This window comes from Mustela erminea, chromosome 15, assembly GCF_009829155.1.
Source record: "Mustela erminea isolate mMusErm1 chromosome 15, mMusErm1.Pri, whole genome shotgun sequence".
NCBI lineage: Eukaryota > Metazoa > Chordata > Mammalia > Carnivora > Mustelidae > Mustela > Mustela erminea.
Window position 1 is genome coordinate 78,891,036 of NC_045628.1, and position 13,852 is coordinate 78,904,887.

Sequence of the window (13,852 nt, forward strand, 5' to 3'; positions counted from 1 at the left end):
AATTCAAGACTTGACAAATTTTTCTTACTGTTTTCCTCACAAAATTGTAGTCTGAGACTACGATCATCTTTTCACTAAGTTTAATATGCATTATAATTTTAAATAATTATAGCTACTTGAATGATTTTTACCAACTACTGGATCTTCTAAGAGTGTGTCTCTTCCTTTCCCTTCCCTGTCTGGGTTTGTAAACTCTTTGCTTGCTAAACATCATGGAAATGAAAATTGGGGAAAGGGAATTTTAAGTCCAGATAACTTACATGAATGTTAAAGAGGCACATTTTGAGTTTGAAAGGAGTTGAAATGACCAATTTTAGAAGATCTGATTTTGGTCATTGCAGTTGCTTTCAAGTTACCTGGTGCTTCTAGCCCCATTACAGCGTAAGAAGCCCCGGTGCATATGTGACCAAATGAGTGTGTAAGGACCGCATGACTTATAACGTATTTACAGAAGTAGACCGTGTCACAACTCCCTGCAGAAAGAACACACTGGAACCTCCAAATTTAAGTGACTCGTGCCCTACTGGGAGCAGTCTCCTTGGAATATTATTAGTTGAATCCAGAACTACCCCTTTCCTTAAGCCTTCTCTTTTGAAGTGGCCCGGGCTCTCAGATAACCTCCATAGTAGACTGATACCTCCTCTCTGCAGTGAATGTTGTTTTTGGTTTAATAGGTAAGAGTCATTTAATCATTTTTTTGGCAAGGTTGTAGCTAGTCACTTGCAATCTGGGCTCCCACACGAGTGCAGTCAAAGTCATAGGTGAATGACATGTGACTCATGAGCAGTCTTGGAAGCTCAGGTACAGACTTTGTCTATGGATTTGTGTTGTCTTCCAAATGCATGTTTCTGGACAAAAGTGAACAGTGTTTCTGTGTGGATCCCTCACTACTGCTGGGAAATAAAAACCCAGAGTGTACAGCCTTTTAGTGATGTCAGCAATATTTTGTAAAATGAGGGTAAACACCTGCTTTTGGTACACTGTCTCTCGAGGTCTCTTTCTATGTATGTTGTTCCTTCAGGTATGATTTCTCATGTAAATTTGGGCTAAAACACCTGCTACTGATAATGTGACTCCTGTGATTCAACTAGAGCACAGAAAGTTGACTCTTGTCCTGAAATGCTGATAGGTTAGGGAATGCTTTCTGCTCACTTAGAGGAATGTCAAAGAAGTGAGTAACCCCTCAAGTTAAGATTGCACGATAATGATAAGATCTGGAAAATAGAGCTTGAGGGTTCCTGCTGGACTATTGACCTTTTTATGCTACTAGCCCCGGACAACTTCCTTAAGTGCTTTCTGGTGTTTGCTGTACGAAGCGAATGTGTCTTTGCTGGCATTGCGCTAGCTGGAAAAGGGCCGCTGTCCTTCTGATGACATCTCCACCAAATCACCCTGCCCTTGGGCAGCACACGCAACCCTCTTCGTGCTTGTTCCTTTGTCATACCTGAGCATGTCAGGGTCTGGAGGAGTTTGGAATAAACACAAATGAGGCCTTGAAAATCAACCCAGAAAACACAAATGGGTTATAATTCATAAAGGAAGGAAAGCTTGACCTGAATGTCGTGAGGCATCTCCGAGCCTTACAGAAAAACTGATGCCGGCCGAAGAGTTTGTAAAAGTGATGGTTATATTATTTTGTGCTTTTTTTTTTCAAAGAGAGTATAGAAACATGTGTAGTTTTGGTACCAGAAGCATTTGTTGCCATTAGATATTTTTAAATTGATCTTTCTTAGCAAGACTCTGCAAGACCACAGTGAGATATTGCTTCCTGCTTATATATAAGCTGATGACTTTGCTGATGTCTTGTCTTCTGAAGGCTTTTTTCTACTCCCATTTCTTTTCCTAGTATATCAGAATTCAAACATATCTTTGGTGTTATTAAGTATGCAACCAGCAGCCAGGGAACTGATATTCTTTGAAAGAGCTCTGTCTGAATTACTTTTTCACTTTGCCTTCAGAATTTATTGGTAATCCTGAGCAGTGTCATGGGCTAAATGCCATTTTCCAATTTAGGCTATCTCTTGGGCCTGTAAATGATTCACAAGGCTCAGCAAAGGGTCGATGTCGGGACATTGTATCAGACTTGTCCATGCCAGACCACAGGTGACAGCTATAAGCAGCATGAAGTCGTGTCCCAATTCAGTATGGATTGTACGCCTGTTTACTTGTGCTGGGTTCCACATCCCCCCAGAAGTCTGAGCCATTACTGATCCATCTTCCATAATGCGACATAGTCTGTCCATGGTAGTGCATTCTGTGTGCATTTTTGGGGCAACCGGAAGATATGTGGGAAGAAGATCAGGGGTCCAGCAGTTCTATGTCTCTGTGGAGGCAGGACAAGAGAGCAGACGAACGGAATGTCTGCTGAGTGCAGCAGTCTGCTAGGAGTGCCTTCTGAATTCTGTCTTCAGTCTCTACATATGAATGGTCTTACCGCTGAAGGGGGAAATTCAGTGTTTATGAAGGTTAGGTTCTTTTTCGTGACCAGGCTGGCTTGAGGTCCTAGGGCTCTTCACTCCTGGTGCAGAGCTCTCTTTAAACAGATTCACAAAGTTTTCATAAAACTGTTGTCTGAAATTTGAAGAGTAGGGGACAGTGGTCCTGTGTTCCAGTCATTCCAGGATGCACATTGTTGTCCTGTGTCAATGTCCCTGAAACTGAGATGTCTCATAACTATTGACTCTTACAACTATTGACTCTTACCACTAATCATATGGTCTTAGTGGACTTATGGTAAGAGTTCACCTTTGGAGCCAACAGTTGGTATGTGGGGTTGTTGGCTCTCCTCGGCATTGGGTTTATTTATCATAGAAGTGCTTGTAAGGGATACTTGGGTGGCTCAGTCAGTTAAGTGTCTGCCTTCAGCTCAGGTCACGATTTTAGGGTCTTGGGATCGAGTCCCTCATGGGGCTCCCTGCTGAGCAGAGAGCCTGCTTTTCCCTCTGCCTGCTGCTTCAATTGATTGTGTTGTCTCTCTTGTGCTCTCTCTCTCTCTCTCTCTGACAAATAAATAAATAAAATCTTAGAAAAGGAAGCATTTGTAAAATGTAACTTTTAGTTCATAACTTGCAAACATTTAGTCAAATTAAGTTCTAGAGTATTTGTGTCTCTTAGGAGCCAATGAGTACCATATAGACCGTCTTCTTGCCTGTGGGTTTTAGGTGGTTGGGAACTGGCATGCTGCCAGAATCCTAGTGTGCTGGGCTTGAATTTATGCTAACTAAATAAATTTAGTTTATAAATTTCAAGGAGTTGGCAATTTTCTTAACTTAAAGATTTGGCATCCCTTAGTCTAAAGTGAAATTTCAGATGTAGTCTTTGTGAGTCATGTCATTTCCTTATTACCACTGGGTAAGACATCTATTAAATAGGTAGACAGCAGATATGAAGTCTACAGAATCTATAATTTTTTTTTCTAATGTATGTAGGATGAGTGAGAACAAAAGCCATTTTAAAGTCATTAAGTGGGAAAGAGCTTTCCTTGAACCATTTCTAAATTGTTGTGACTCATCATTTAATACTTATAAACCACTTCTTGAATTTTAGAAGTTTAATTTTTAAAAAATGAGTAAATATGGTGCCTGCTCCGATTAGTGCCTATAGTTTGTCTTGCGTGTTGAAAGGAAGACCAAATTCTATATTCATTGAAGCTGGGACATTGTTTGGTGGTTGTCTCAACTTGACTGTTGTTTTATTTTATTTTTATTTTTTTTTTAAAGATTTTATTTATTTATTTGACAGAGAGAAATCACAAGTAGATGGAGAGGCAGGCAGAGAGAGAGAGAGAGAGGGAAGCAGGCTCCCTGCTGAGCAGAGAGCCCGACACGGGACTCGATCCCAGGACCCTGAGATCATGACCTGAGCCGAAGGCAGAGGCTTAACCCACTGAGCCACCCAGGCGCCCTTGAGTGTTGTTTTAAACAAAAAAAGTCAGACACAGTATTTCTTGATTACCTGCAGCTGGCTACTCGAGGCACAGGGAACTCAACATTCCTTCCCTGACTGGGGCATTAGTTAATTCTGAGACAAAGCAGAGGGTGACATAGATGAAAAAGTATTAATTGTGCAGGATAGATAGTAAGTATGACTGGTGTTCATAATAGATACTGAATTAATGTTAGCTAGAATTGAGTCCTCTCTGTCAGTTTTTTTAATAACTGATTCCTTGGAGATAGCTACCCTCCCTTTTTAAAAGATAGAATCGAGGCACAGACTCCCATGCAATTCAGTGTAAGTCACAGAGACTATGAAGGTGCCAAAAATCTGGGCATGTACATGTGACAGTTGATATTCATTTCCCTGAAGGAAAAATATCTGAGCCAAAAAAGACCAGGGAAGCTTCTTGGATGACATAGGTTTAGAAGTGGGGCCTTTGAGAATTTGTTTAAAAATAAAAGAGAAAGGCATAAGGAGGGCACGTGATGTGATAATGAATTACTGATAAATTACTGAACTCTACCTCTGAAACTGATAATGTACTGTATGTTGGCTAATTGAATTAAAAAAAAAAAAGTCTGAGCAGCCCAGTTTGATGGGGGGAATGGTTTCGTGAGGCAAGGCTGAAGCCATGTGCTCTTACATGTGACAGAGCCTTCCTGATAAGGATCTGGAGGGAAAGGTGCACAGGTGTGTGGTTCTTTGGACATGTCCTTAGCTTCCTGGTTCTCTGGATGATGAAAGACTTTGTACTGAGCCTCTTTGACCCCATCTGGAATAGATTAAGAATACTGTTTTTCATTATCCATTCTTGATGTTTGGCAGTATGTTTCATATATTCATACGCAAATATTGATCAGACTCTCTCTCAAAATATTTAGGACCAACACACTTACTGAGGGTTTGGAACCATGCCGAATCCTAGTGATGGGTAGCTTTATTAATCTGGTCCTAAGATACATGGTTAGTAAGGATATACTGTCCCTAACCCTTCCAGAGATGTCTCCCGAGAAATCTGGATTTGGGTACCCTTGACAATTTGAGCTTATCTCAAAAGAGAGGTAGAATGATGGCAAGGTCTGAGAGACTTGGTTTGGTGATAATTTCTGGCATGGATAATTATTTTCTTAAAATCATGCTCTAAGTACCGTAGACTCTGTAATATTTTGATTTCTTTGAATGTTGATTATACTCAGGTAGTAGAAAGACTGAATGTTTTTGTAGTGTGCTGTTAATTTCAGGTGTAATAAAAAGTGAAATCCCAGAGGTTCTCTCCTCAGTGATTTTATGGTCGTTTTGTTAGATTGCAAGATTAAAGAACTAGACCTTAATTTACAAGCGTGGATTGACATTTCATACCTGGCTCTTCTCCAAGAGTTGATCTCATTTTATCCACAAACATTAGAAATGAAGCATGCCAAACTGGAGGTGACATAATTTAATTTGCCACATTCGCTAAGTCACAATTAACTGTGTTAAACTTCTATGCTCTGTACAGTGCAGGTGTTCTGTGTGATAATTCTCTAAGCAGAATCTCACTTCATTTTCCTAATTAAAAAACAACAAACAAACAACAAAACCATTTCCAGAAACCTTTAGTTTTGTATTTTGAAATTCATGGAAGTGTCAGTGGTTTTATTTCTTGCCCTCTCCCTGCAATGGCTAAAAAAATACTAAGAGTTTTTCCGTACTATCTTTGTGTAGCTTCAGTTGTCAAGAAGCATTTTGCTTAAACTGAATAATATAAAATAAAGCAGCAAGCTAGGGCTTAAAAATTATAGCTAGCTTCTGCAGCTGTTGTTCAAATCAAAAACTACCAGCAAATCCTTTTGCATTAGTTATACTAAATTTGTAACAGTCTATGTTGCATGAAGTTGCTGGAGGTCTCTGGGGATATAAAGAAAGAGCAAGCCTCCCATAGTGGGAAATAATTACAGTTGCAACATCCCCTTTTGTAAATGAAAATAAAGTATAGACCTCTCTTCTGGACCTGATCTAAGAATTTAAAGGAAAGAAGAATACACTTGTAAAATTTTAATGGGAAACAAAGACTTTAATTTTGTCAATCTAATCAGGCAGAACTTTGAATGGCATTCTGGGAAAGTCCTAGTTTTACTCATCATTATTGTTAAAATATGAACTTGAACAAGTTTGAAAACATAGAAAATTGTTTCGTGTTTCTTCCCTTTTTTTTTTTTTGTTTTGTTTTGTTTTTTGGTCTTAAAGGTTAAACAGGTATTTGCCCATGTGGTATTATGATTTTAAATTATTCAGTTTGTTCTAGTTTCTAAAATAATACATAGTTGTTTTAGCAAGCAAAAAATCTCATTCCTTTGAGGTAACTATTATTAACGGACTGGACTGTATCTTTATGGTATTGCTTTTAAAAATATTTGGATTGGGGCGCCTGGGTGGCTCAGTGGGTTAAGCCGCTGCCTTCGGCTCAGGTCATGATCTCAGGGTCCTGGGATCAAGGCCCGCATCGGGCTCTCTGCTCAGCAGGGAGCCTGCTTCCCTCTCTCTCTCTGCCTGCCTCTCCATCTACTTGTGATTTCTCTCTGTCAAATAAATAAATAAAATATTTAAAAAAAAAATATTTGGATTGAAAGCCGTAAGTTTATGCTTCAAGACTTGTGTTCTGAAGTGATCTACAAAATGTTCTGAAATGACAATTGTTAGTGAAGGATATAATTTGTACATTCAAATATTTATTGTCTCCTTCCTAGACAACAACAAGAAAACAAGGTTTTTCTTAGTCTTAACTTTTGTGTGTTTTGAAGTCTATTTGGTGCCTTTTAACAGGGTTTCCTTAGCATGGGGTTAGAGGAGGACGAGTTGGGTGGGGTTGGGAAGCCCTGCTGAGTAGAACTGTCACATAAATGCAGTAGTTCTGAGACTTGCCCATTAGTTAAATGCCTGTCTCCTTGTCTACTTAAATATAGCATCTCTAAGGGATATTTTAGCTCTTCTGTGGAGGAGAGTCCAGCCTCCTTCTTGCTTTATGAACAGCTTTGGTTAAGCCCCTTCCTTGAGACTTATGCAGGTACTTGCTTGAAGGTTGTAATTCCCCAGCTGATGATTTGTTTCATGTTTCTGTGATCATTAATCCTTTATCTTCAGATGCTGAGGAAAAAGAAACAATTTTCTAGGTGGAAGGATTATTTTCTTACCTTTTTTCAATAAGATAAATTGAGATTGGAGATTGGTGAAAAGTGCCAACTCTCTCAGTGGGCACTGAGATGGTGGAGGGTAGCTTGAAAGGAACCTTTCCTTTCCTTGAAAGGAAAGAGTAGAGTCCTGATGGACCTTCAGGGTCTTAGGATTTGCTGGAACTGATCTTCCTCAGAGTGTGTGGATTTGAGGGGAGCGGAGTGTGGGCTCTCCTCCTGGTCTGTGGTGTCACTTAGTGTCTCCAGATGTTTTGGTGTGGACTCCAAAGCCTGAGTAGGAAAGTGGTTCAGAGAAAACATGTTCATTTTCTGGGAAGAAGGGTAGAGGAGTATCTTGCTTAGCCTGTAGCGATAACTATTTTAAAAGGAGATGGAGATTATTGATAAGAGTCGATTTTGGAAGACATACTTTTGTTCTAAACAAACTTTTTTTTTAAACTCAGGTTTAATTCTTGAAATGGGGATTGCTTTGAACTTGGATAGGAAAAGTGATTCCCTCGACATGACAGTACTCCTTTGAAATCTGTTGTGAGAATTACCCACTTTTTTAAAAAAAAGATTTATTTATTTATTTGACAGAGCGAGAGAGATCACAAGTAGGCAGAGAGGCAGGCAGAGTGGGGGAAGCAGGCTCCCCGCCGAACAGAGAGCCCCACGCGGGGCTCAATCCCAGAACCCTGAGACCATGACTCGAGCTGAAGGCAGAGGTTTAACCCACTGAGCCACCCAGGCGCCCCGAATTGCCCACTTTTTAAACAAAGAAATGAAGGATTTTGCTAGTAGAGTAGGCTCATTTACGCCGATTTTGAAACACCATCAGATTCCATGTGTTGTCCTAAAGTGTTAGCTATTTTTAAAAGCTAATCCAAGGCTTTTCCTGATGTTCTACAAACATGAAGAAAAACCCATGGATAATTGACCAATATTTAGCCATTAGGTTTGAAGACCTTCCCAACTAGTCCATTCAGGCTGTCTGCAAGAATCAAAATCTGCTTAAATTAGAACCTACTTTTCCTGCCCTCGCATGCTTGTCCAATTCCTCTGTCTTTCCCAATAGGCTTAAAAAGATAATACGGAAGGCATAAGAAGGGAGACTGAATTTAAATAGCTACTGGAAAGCAATGAGTTCATGGAAGGGATGGTAAACTCACTTGTGTTGCATTTTCCTCTGCTCTAGGATATTCTTGCCGGTTGGTATCACAGAATATGGCCCTTATCCTGTTGAAGGAAGATTCTTTGGATGTAAGTAGTTTTTCAAAAGTTGTATTTGTTATTATGGTATTAAACTTTTTATTTATTTTTACTATAACCAATAATGAATGGGTTTTTTAACTAAAAAACAATTCTAAAACTGTCCTGTGTATTTTCTTATTTATGAACAGATGTCATAAATTCCTATCTTTAAACACCAAAGTAGTAAATTTGGAGCAGTGCTTCATACTTTCCTTTGTTTATCTAGAATTGTGCATTTAAAATGTTAATGGGACCATTTTGATTTGCTAAGTGGTGATGGTTCACTCCAGAGTAGATTAATAAGGAGACTAGGAGGATTTTTCTTTCTAGCACAAACTTTAACATAAGGATAATATTCAAGTGTCAGGAGTTGTTTGAATTTCTGCAGGAATAGGCTCATGGAGGATTGAACAGCATGGCTCTCTGATCATTTTATAGACCTGTGCCCATGCATTCAGTGGCCTAAAGCCTCTGAGGAGACCAGGGTTGGGAACTGATGTGAGGTTAACCAGTGACCTGGGAAGTAGTCTAATGGGAAGCTGTCAGCTGAGCAATGAGATTCCATTCGTCAGGACTTGTAACAAGGACTTGTTACTGCTCAGAACCGAAGCCTACCCTTCATGCAGTATATTTAAAGCTCCTTGTAGGAGCAGATGCCAGCGTTAGTAAAAGGGATGAGATATGGTACAGAGACATTTGTACTTGTAGATCAGGCAGGCCCTGAGTCCTCTTGAGAAGGCCTGCACATACTCCACCTCTTCAGGACTCCCAAGGCAGGAGTCAGGGGTGAGTCTGTATGCCTCCAAGGCACCATTGCAAGATGCTGCTCCAGGGCTTGGGAGCATCCCCCTTGGATGCACTCCCAGCCCGTGAGCACACCCAGAATGTCTATGCCAGAGGCTCCCTGGTTTGCTGATGATCTTCCAGACCCAGAGTATCCATAGCCTTAAACTAAGCCTCTTATGTGGTGATACCTCAGAAGTGAGGCTATATTTTCCCTTTATGCCGGGTATTCTCTAGAATCGGGAGATGGGCTTTGACTCTGCACAGCAGTCTAAAGCCGTAAGTACAAGCTGGGACTTTTGGTTGACCTAGACCATGGCGTGATTTGTGAAGCCAAACAAGTTTCACAGAGTGTGCCTGGCTTCCCTTGGCAACATTTTAAGAATTCTTCTTCCTAACCAGTGTTGAACATCCTCTTTTAGTGCAGTGACTTTCATGTACTCAGTATCTGTTGAATGGAGGTGCAATTTCTATGGACCTTTTTTGATCCATACTCCAAGGGACGTTCCATATTTCTGACTAGAGTCCTTTCTTGTCTTTCCCCTCCCCCACCCCTTTCACCTTCTTCCCCCTCATTCTTTAGTTGGGTTGAAGGCATTCCTATTCTCAAAATATTTCATTTGGTAGGTGTGGAATAAAAGCAGAGTCCTAGGGAAATAAATCAGGACTATAGTAGATCCCTGTGGAGCTCCCCAGTTGAGCTTTTCAGGTTGCAGAACTCTGAGGTTGAAGCAGACAAGAGAGGAACAAAGGATGTGGCCCCAGAATTAAAAACATTGGGTCTAGCTTCCCTTACTTCATGCCACATGTAAGTGGAAGATCATCCCATTCACTTCATTTCTTAAAAGGATCCTAGTCCTGAATTGCCTATTGTCCAGTGTTTCATATTTTTGTTTTCAATTTTCTAGTTGTTTACAAGTCTGGTGTCTATTACTTTATGATACCTAGAAGCAGAATTTGATTGATGTAATTCTGCCTCTGTAAGGTCATCTTTGAGAAATACTAATTTCAGGTTTATGGGTCTGCACCACTTGGATTTGTCTTTCCTGCTCCTAGAGCTTGGCCAGTTGTTCCTGATTTTGAAAACTCCTGGGAAACAACCGGTTCAGGAGAAAAAGAAGAGGAGAGTGTTGATATGACCTCTCAGTTCTAGGGAAGAAGCAAGAGGATGGTTGGAAAATCAAAGAAAGAATATCATAGATGATAATTTAAATAATGTTTTGGTACTGCTTGTCATGGACAACTAGCATTTTCTACCCCTACTGGTGATAAGATCATCATCACTACCTTGAAACCCAAGCAAGTGAAATAATTAATCCCAGATTCCCATCTTTGGACTGTTTCTTAGAACTGCTTCTGATACCTAATACAGGAATAGTCAGGATTCAGTGCAGGAAATTGTGACAGCAAGGTCTATCAGAAGATAAATATTCCACATATCAGTTGAACAGAGTGATTTTAATAAAATTGTGAATTAAGTGTGGAGTTGTTAGATAACAAAAAGTATAAAAAGAGAATTCTAGGACAAGTAACAACCCTTAGGAAAAGTCAGAGTCAGCACTTTCTGCAAATGAAGCTTTCTTGAACACCACCATCCCCCTTCATTTCCACATTGCCCACGGCTGCTTTCATACTGCAGTGGTAGAGTCAATGAGTTAGAGACCACATTAGAGACTTTTGGCACCTAAATCCTAGAGTTTTTACTGTCTTGTCCTTTCTGGAATTGCTCGCCTGTCCTAAGGTTCCTTGTGGAAACTGAAGGAAGCAGCGACCCCTCCTAGGCCTGAGGGAACACAGGCGAAAAGATTGGAATTATTAATACTTTCAAACTTCAGAGAGGGGGCTCTCAGAGCTGATCCTCGGATGTCTGAAGAGGGGGAGATGCCTGGCTGGTCTAGTGTCTCTGCCTTTGGGGTAGAAGACAATGAAGATAGTTTTCCAAGTGTTGGCGAAATCTGAAACCTGGCTTCACCTTCTGCTATTGGAAGAAGCTGTGCTTGCCAGGGTGGAGAAGCAACTCTCAAGGGAATTGCAAGCAGACAGGAAACCCACAGGAGACAGGCAGGAAGGAGCAAGCTCTGGCCAGATTGGCAGTCTCTCTCCTCTCCTCTTGCACCACCTGCTGGCCAAGTCTTACATGGAGCCCTTTGGCAAAAAAGTATGGGTTGTAGAGTTCCTGTTCCAGGATTCCAAACTACAGGTAGCAGGGAAGCCTTGAGGCTGAGAGTTGTTGACTAAGTTACTGGCACAGAAACTGAGTTCAAGTATAAAGAAAGTTAAAAGAGTAAATTAGATGCTCGCAAAATTACTGGAAAAGCTGAAGGAGCAGACGTCTGCATGTCCTAGGTGGGTTTCCATTTCATGCATCCTGTGTTGATGTCAATGCTTATGCATATGTGTTTATGTTTATGCATCCATGTTTACTGTCAAGGACAGGACATTGTTGTTGCTATCCCAGGAGACTTGAGGAAGTCACTGCTCAGCTTCCAGCTTCTAGCTTCCTATACCTATGAAGCTGGGACGAGGTTGTAGAATTTGGAATACTTCCCCTGATGAAAAGGAATCGCTCTCTTCTGTCTTCCAAATCTTACATAAATGTGTCTCGTTGAAAGAATCCACCCTGAATCCTGTTAGTAAGGGAGTTTGGGAAATGCTGTTTTAGCTTTGCTGGCCTTTTCATATATAGAGAAGAATGTAGAAGAGGTTGGAAATAGATAGAATCCATCAGCAAACGGTATCTAGTACTGCCGAATTCATAGGCAAGGAGTGGGAATCAGGAGTACACAGGATGTTATAGGATCTCACTGATGTGGTTGATTTTAACATACAATACATTCTTTACTTTGTAATGACATGTAGAGTCACCATAAACATTTTGTGTACCACTCAGAAGTTTGTTTCTGTTGTTTTCATGGCAAAGCACTGAACAGTTGTCAGCCTTAATGGTGATGAATGAGAACATAGTGGTTAAGGAATTAGTTTCTGGAATGCCTGGCCACACATTCAGATGCTGATGCTTGGGCTTAGAAAAGTCTTTGACTCACAGTGAATTCTCCTAGTAAGTCATTTACTATTTTCTACTTTTCTTTTACAAAAGCCCAATTTCTAATTTGGTCTTTTCTCTAGTGGCAGGTGGTTCCCTAGTAAGTTACCTAAAGGCCTTTTACAATATGGAAGCACATACCTATATTCATACCCACAACTGTACTATCATTTGTTGCTTCCAGATGAAGGGGGGATTGCATTCTTTTTAATTGGCTGAGTAATATTTTAGGGGTGTGTGTGTGTATGTACCACATTTTCTTCATCCATTTATCTGTTGAAGGAAAGACACCTGGCTGCTACCATATCTTGGCCCTTGTTAATAATGCTACAGTAAACATAGGAACGCATGTATCCCTGAGTTTGTATTTTTGTTTTCTTTGGGTAAATACCTAGTTGTGGAATTACTGGATCATGTGGTGTTTCGGTTTTACTTTTTTGAGGAACCTCCATGCTGTCTTCTACAGTGATTCTACCAATTTCATCCCCACCAGTGGTGCACAAGGTTCTCTTTACATCCTTACGAACACCTCTTTTCGATACTAGCTATTCTGACAGGTATGAGATGATACCTCATTGTGATTTTGATTTGCATTTCTCTGATGATGAGTGCTGTTGAGCACATTTTCATGTGTCTGTTGGCCATCTGTAAATAAGTCACCGAGATGAAAAGTCAGAGAAATAGCATAGGGGATATATCTAACATTGTAATAATGTTGTTTGGTGACAGATGGTGACTACACTTAGCACAGTAAGCTGTGAGCAATGCAGAGAATTGGGAGTCGGTGTTGTACACCCGAAGCTAACGCAACATTGTATGTCAACTATATTTAATAATAAATAAAAAAGAAGACAAAGGTGATGTTTTAATGTGTGATTTGGTGATGGGTTTTTTTGGTATGGAGAAAACACTTGAGGAAGATATGTTTAGAAATGCTTGTGATGCAGAAAGTGTGGGTTGCATCTCTTAAGCCGTGGATGAGACAGCCTCTCCAGTAACAGAAGTTCAGTGTGTTGAGTGCTTCTCTGTGAGTAGCTGACCCTTAGTGTGAGTTTTTGCTTTTAAACTTCCTACCAATTCATAGAGGTAGTGAAACTCTTTTAAGGCTGGTGTTAAGGTAGTAAAAATAAACAAACAAACAAACAAAAAACCCCAAATCCTCTCCCCCTTTTTTCCCTGCCATCCTGATAATACCTACTCGTAAGATCACCTTATAAATACATTTGTTCTTTGACATCTTTTTATGGTATACTAGAAATGTTGCTTGAGCAAGATTTTTCCATGTTCAATTTAGGCATGTTCAATTAATTATTATTTTAATCCTTTGAAGGCACTTAACATTTAAAGGGCAGAAAGACTGCTAAGTGTTACCAGGGATTATAAAGCAGGATGAAGGGGACATGAAAAGAACAGAAAGAACAGAGGTTACTGTGTTGTATAGGTTGGTTGGAGAAATTCTCTCTGATAGGATGGTATTTGGGAAATTCTCTCTGATAGGATGGTATTCTCTAGCCACGGTGCTGTGTGGACAGGGGATTGCACATCTCCCTTTGCCTGGGATCATCTTAGTGTGCACCTGTTGTGCTGGCGTCTCATCATCATTCTCTATCTGGGAGACTTGTGTCCCAGGAAGGTGGTTCACCAAGTGCCAAGTCCCAAGGCTGATGCCTTTCTACTCTGCTGAGCC

At 40.4% G+C, this 13,852-nt stretch overlaps 1 protein-coding gene across 5 annotated transcripts in view; it reads left to right on the top strand.

Annotated features, from left to right (window-relative positions):
• LOC116574179 (phospholipid-transporting ATPase IB) overlaps window positions 1-13,852 on the top strand; it is a 595,210-nt gene that overhangs the window by 196,945 nt on the left and 384,413 nt on the right. For all 5 annotated transcript variants that reach the window (XM_032314763.1, XM_032314761.1, XM_032314760.1 and 2 more), the window contains exon 24: window positions 8,284-8,348. In XM_032314763.1, the coding sequence (XP_032170654.1) occupies window positions 8,284-8,348 (65 nt within the window). The remainder of the gene's footprint in view (window positions 1-8,283; window positions 8,349-13,852) is intronic.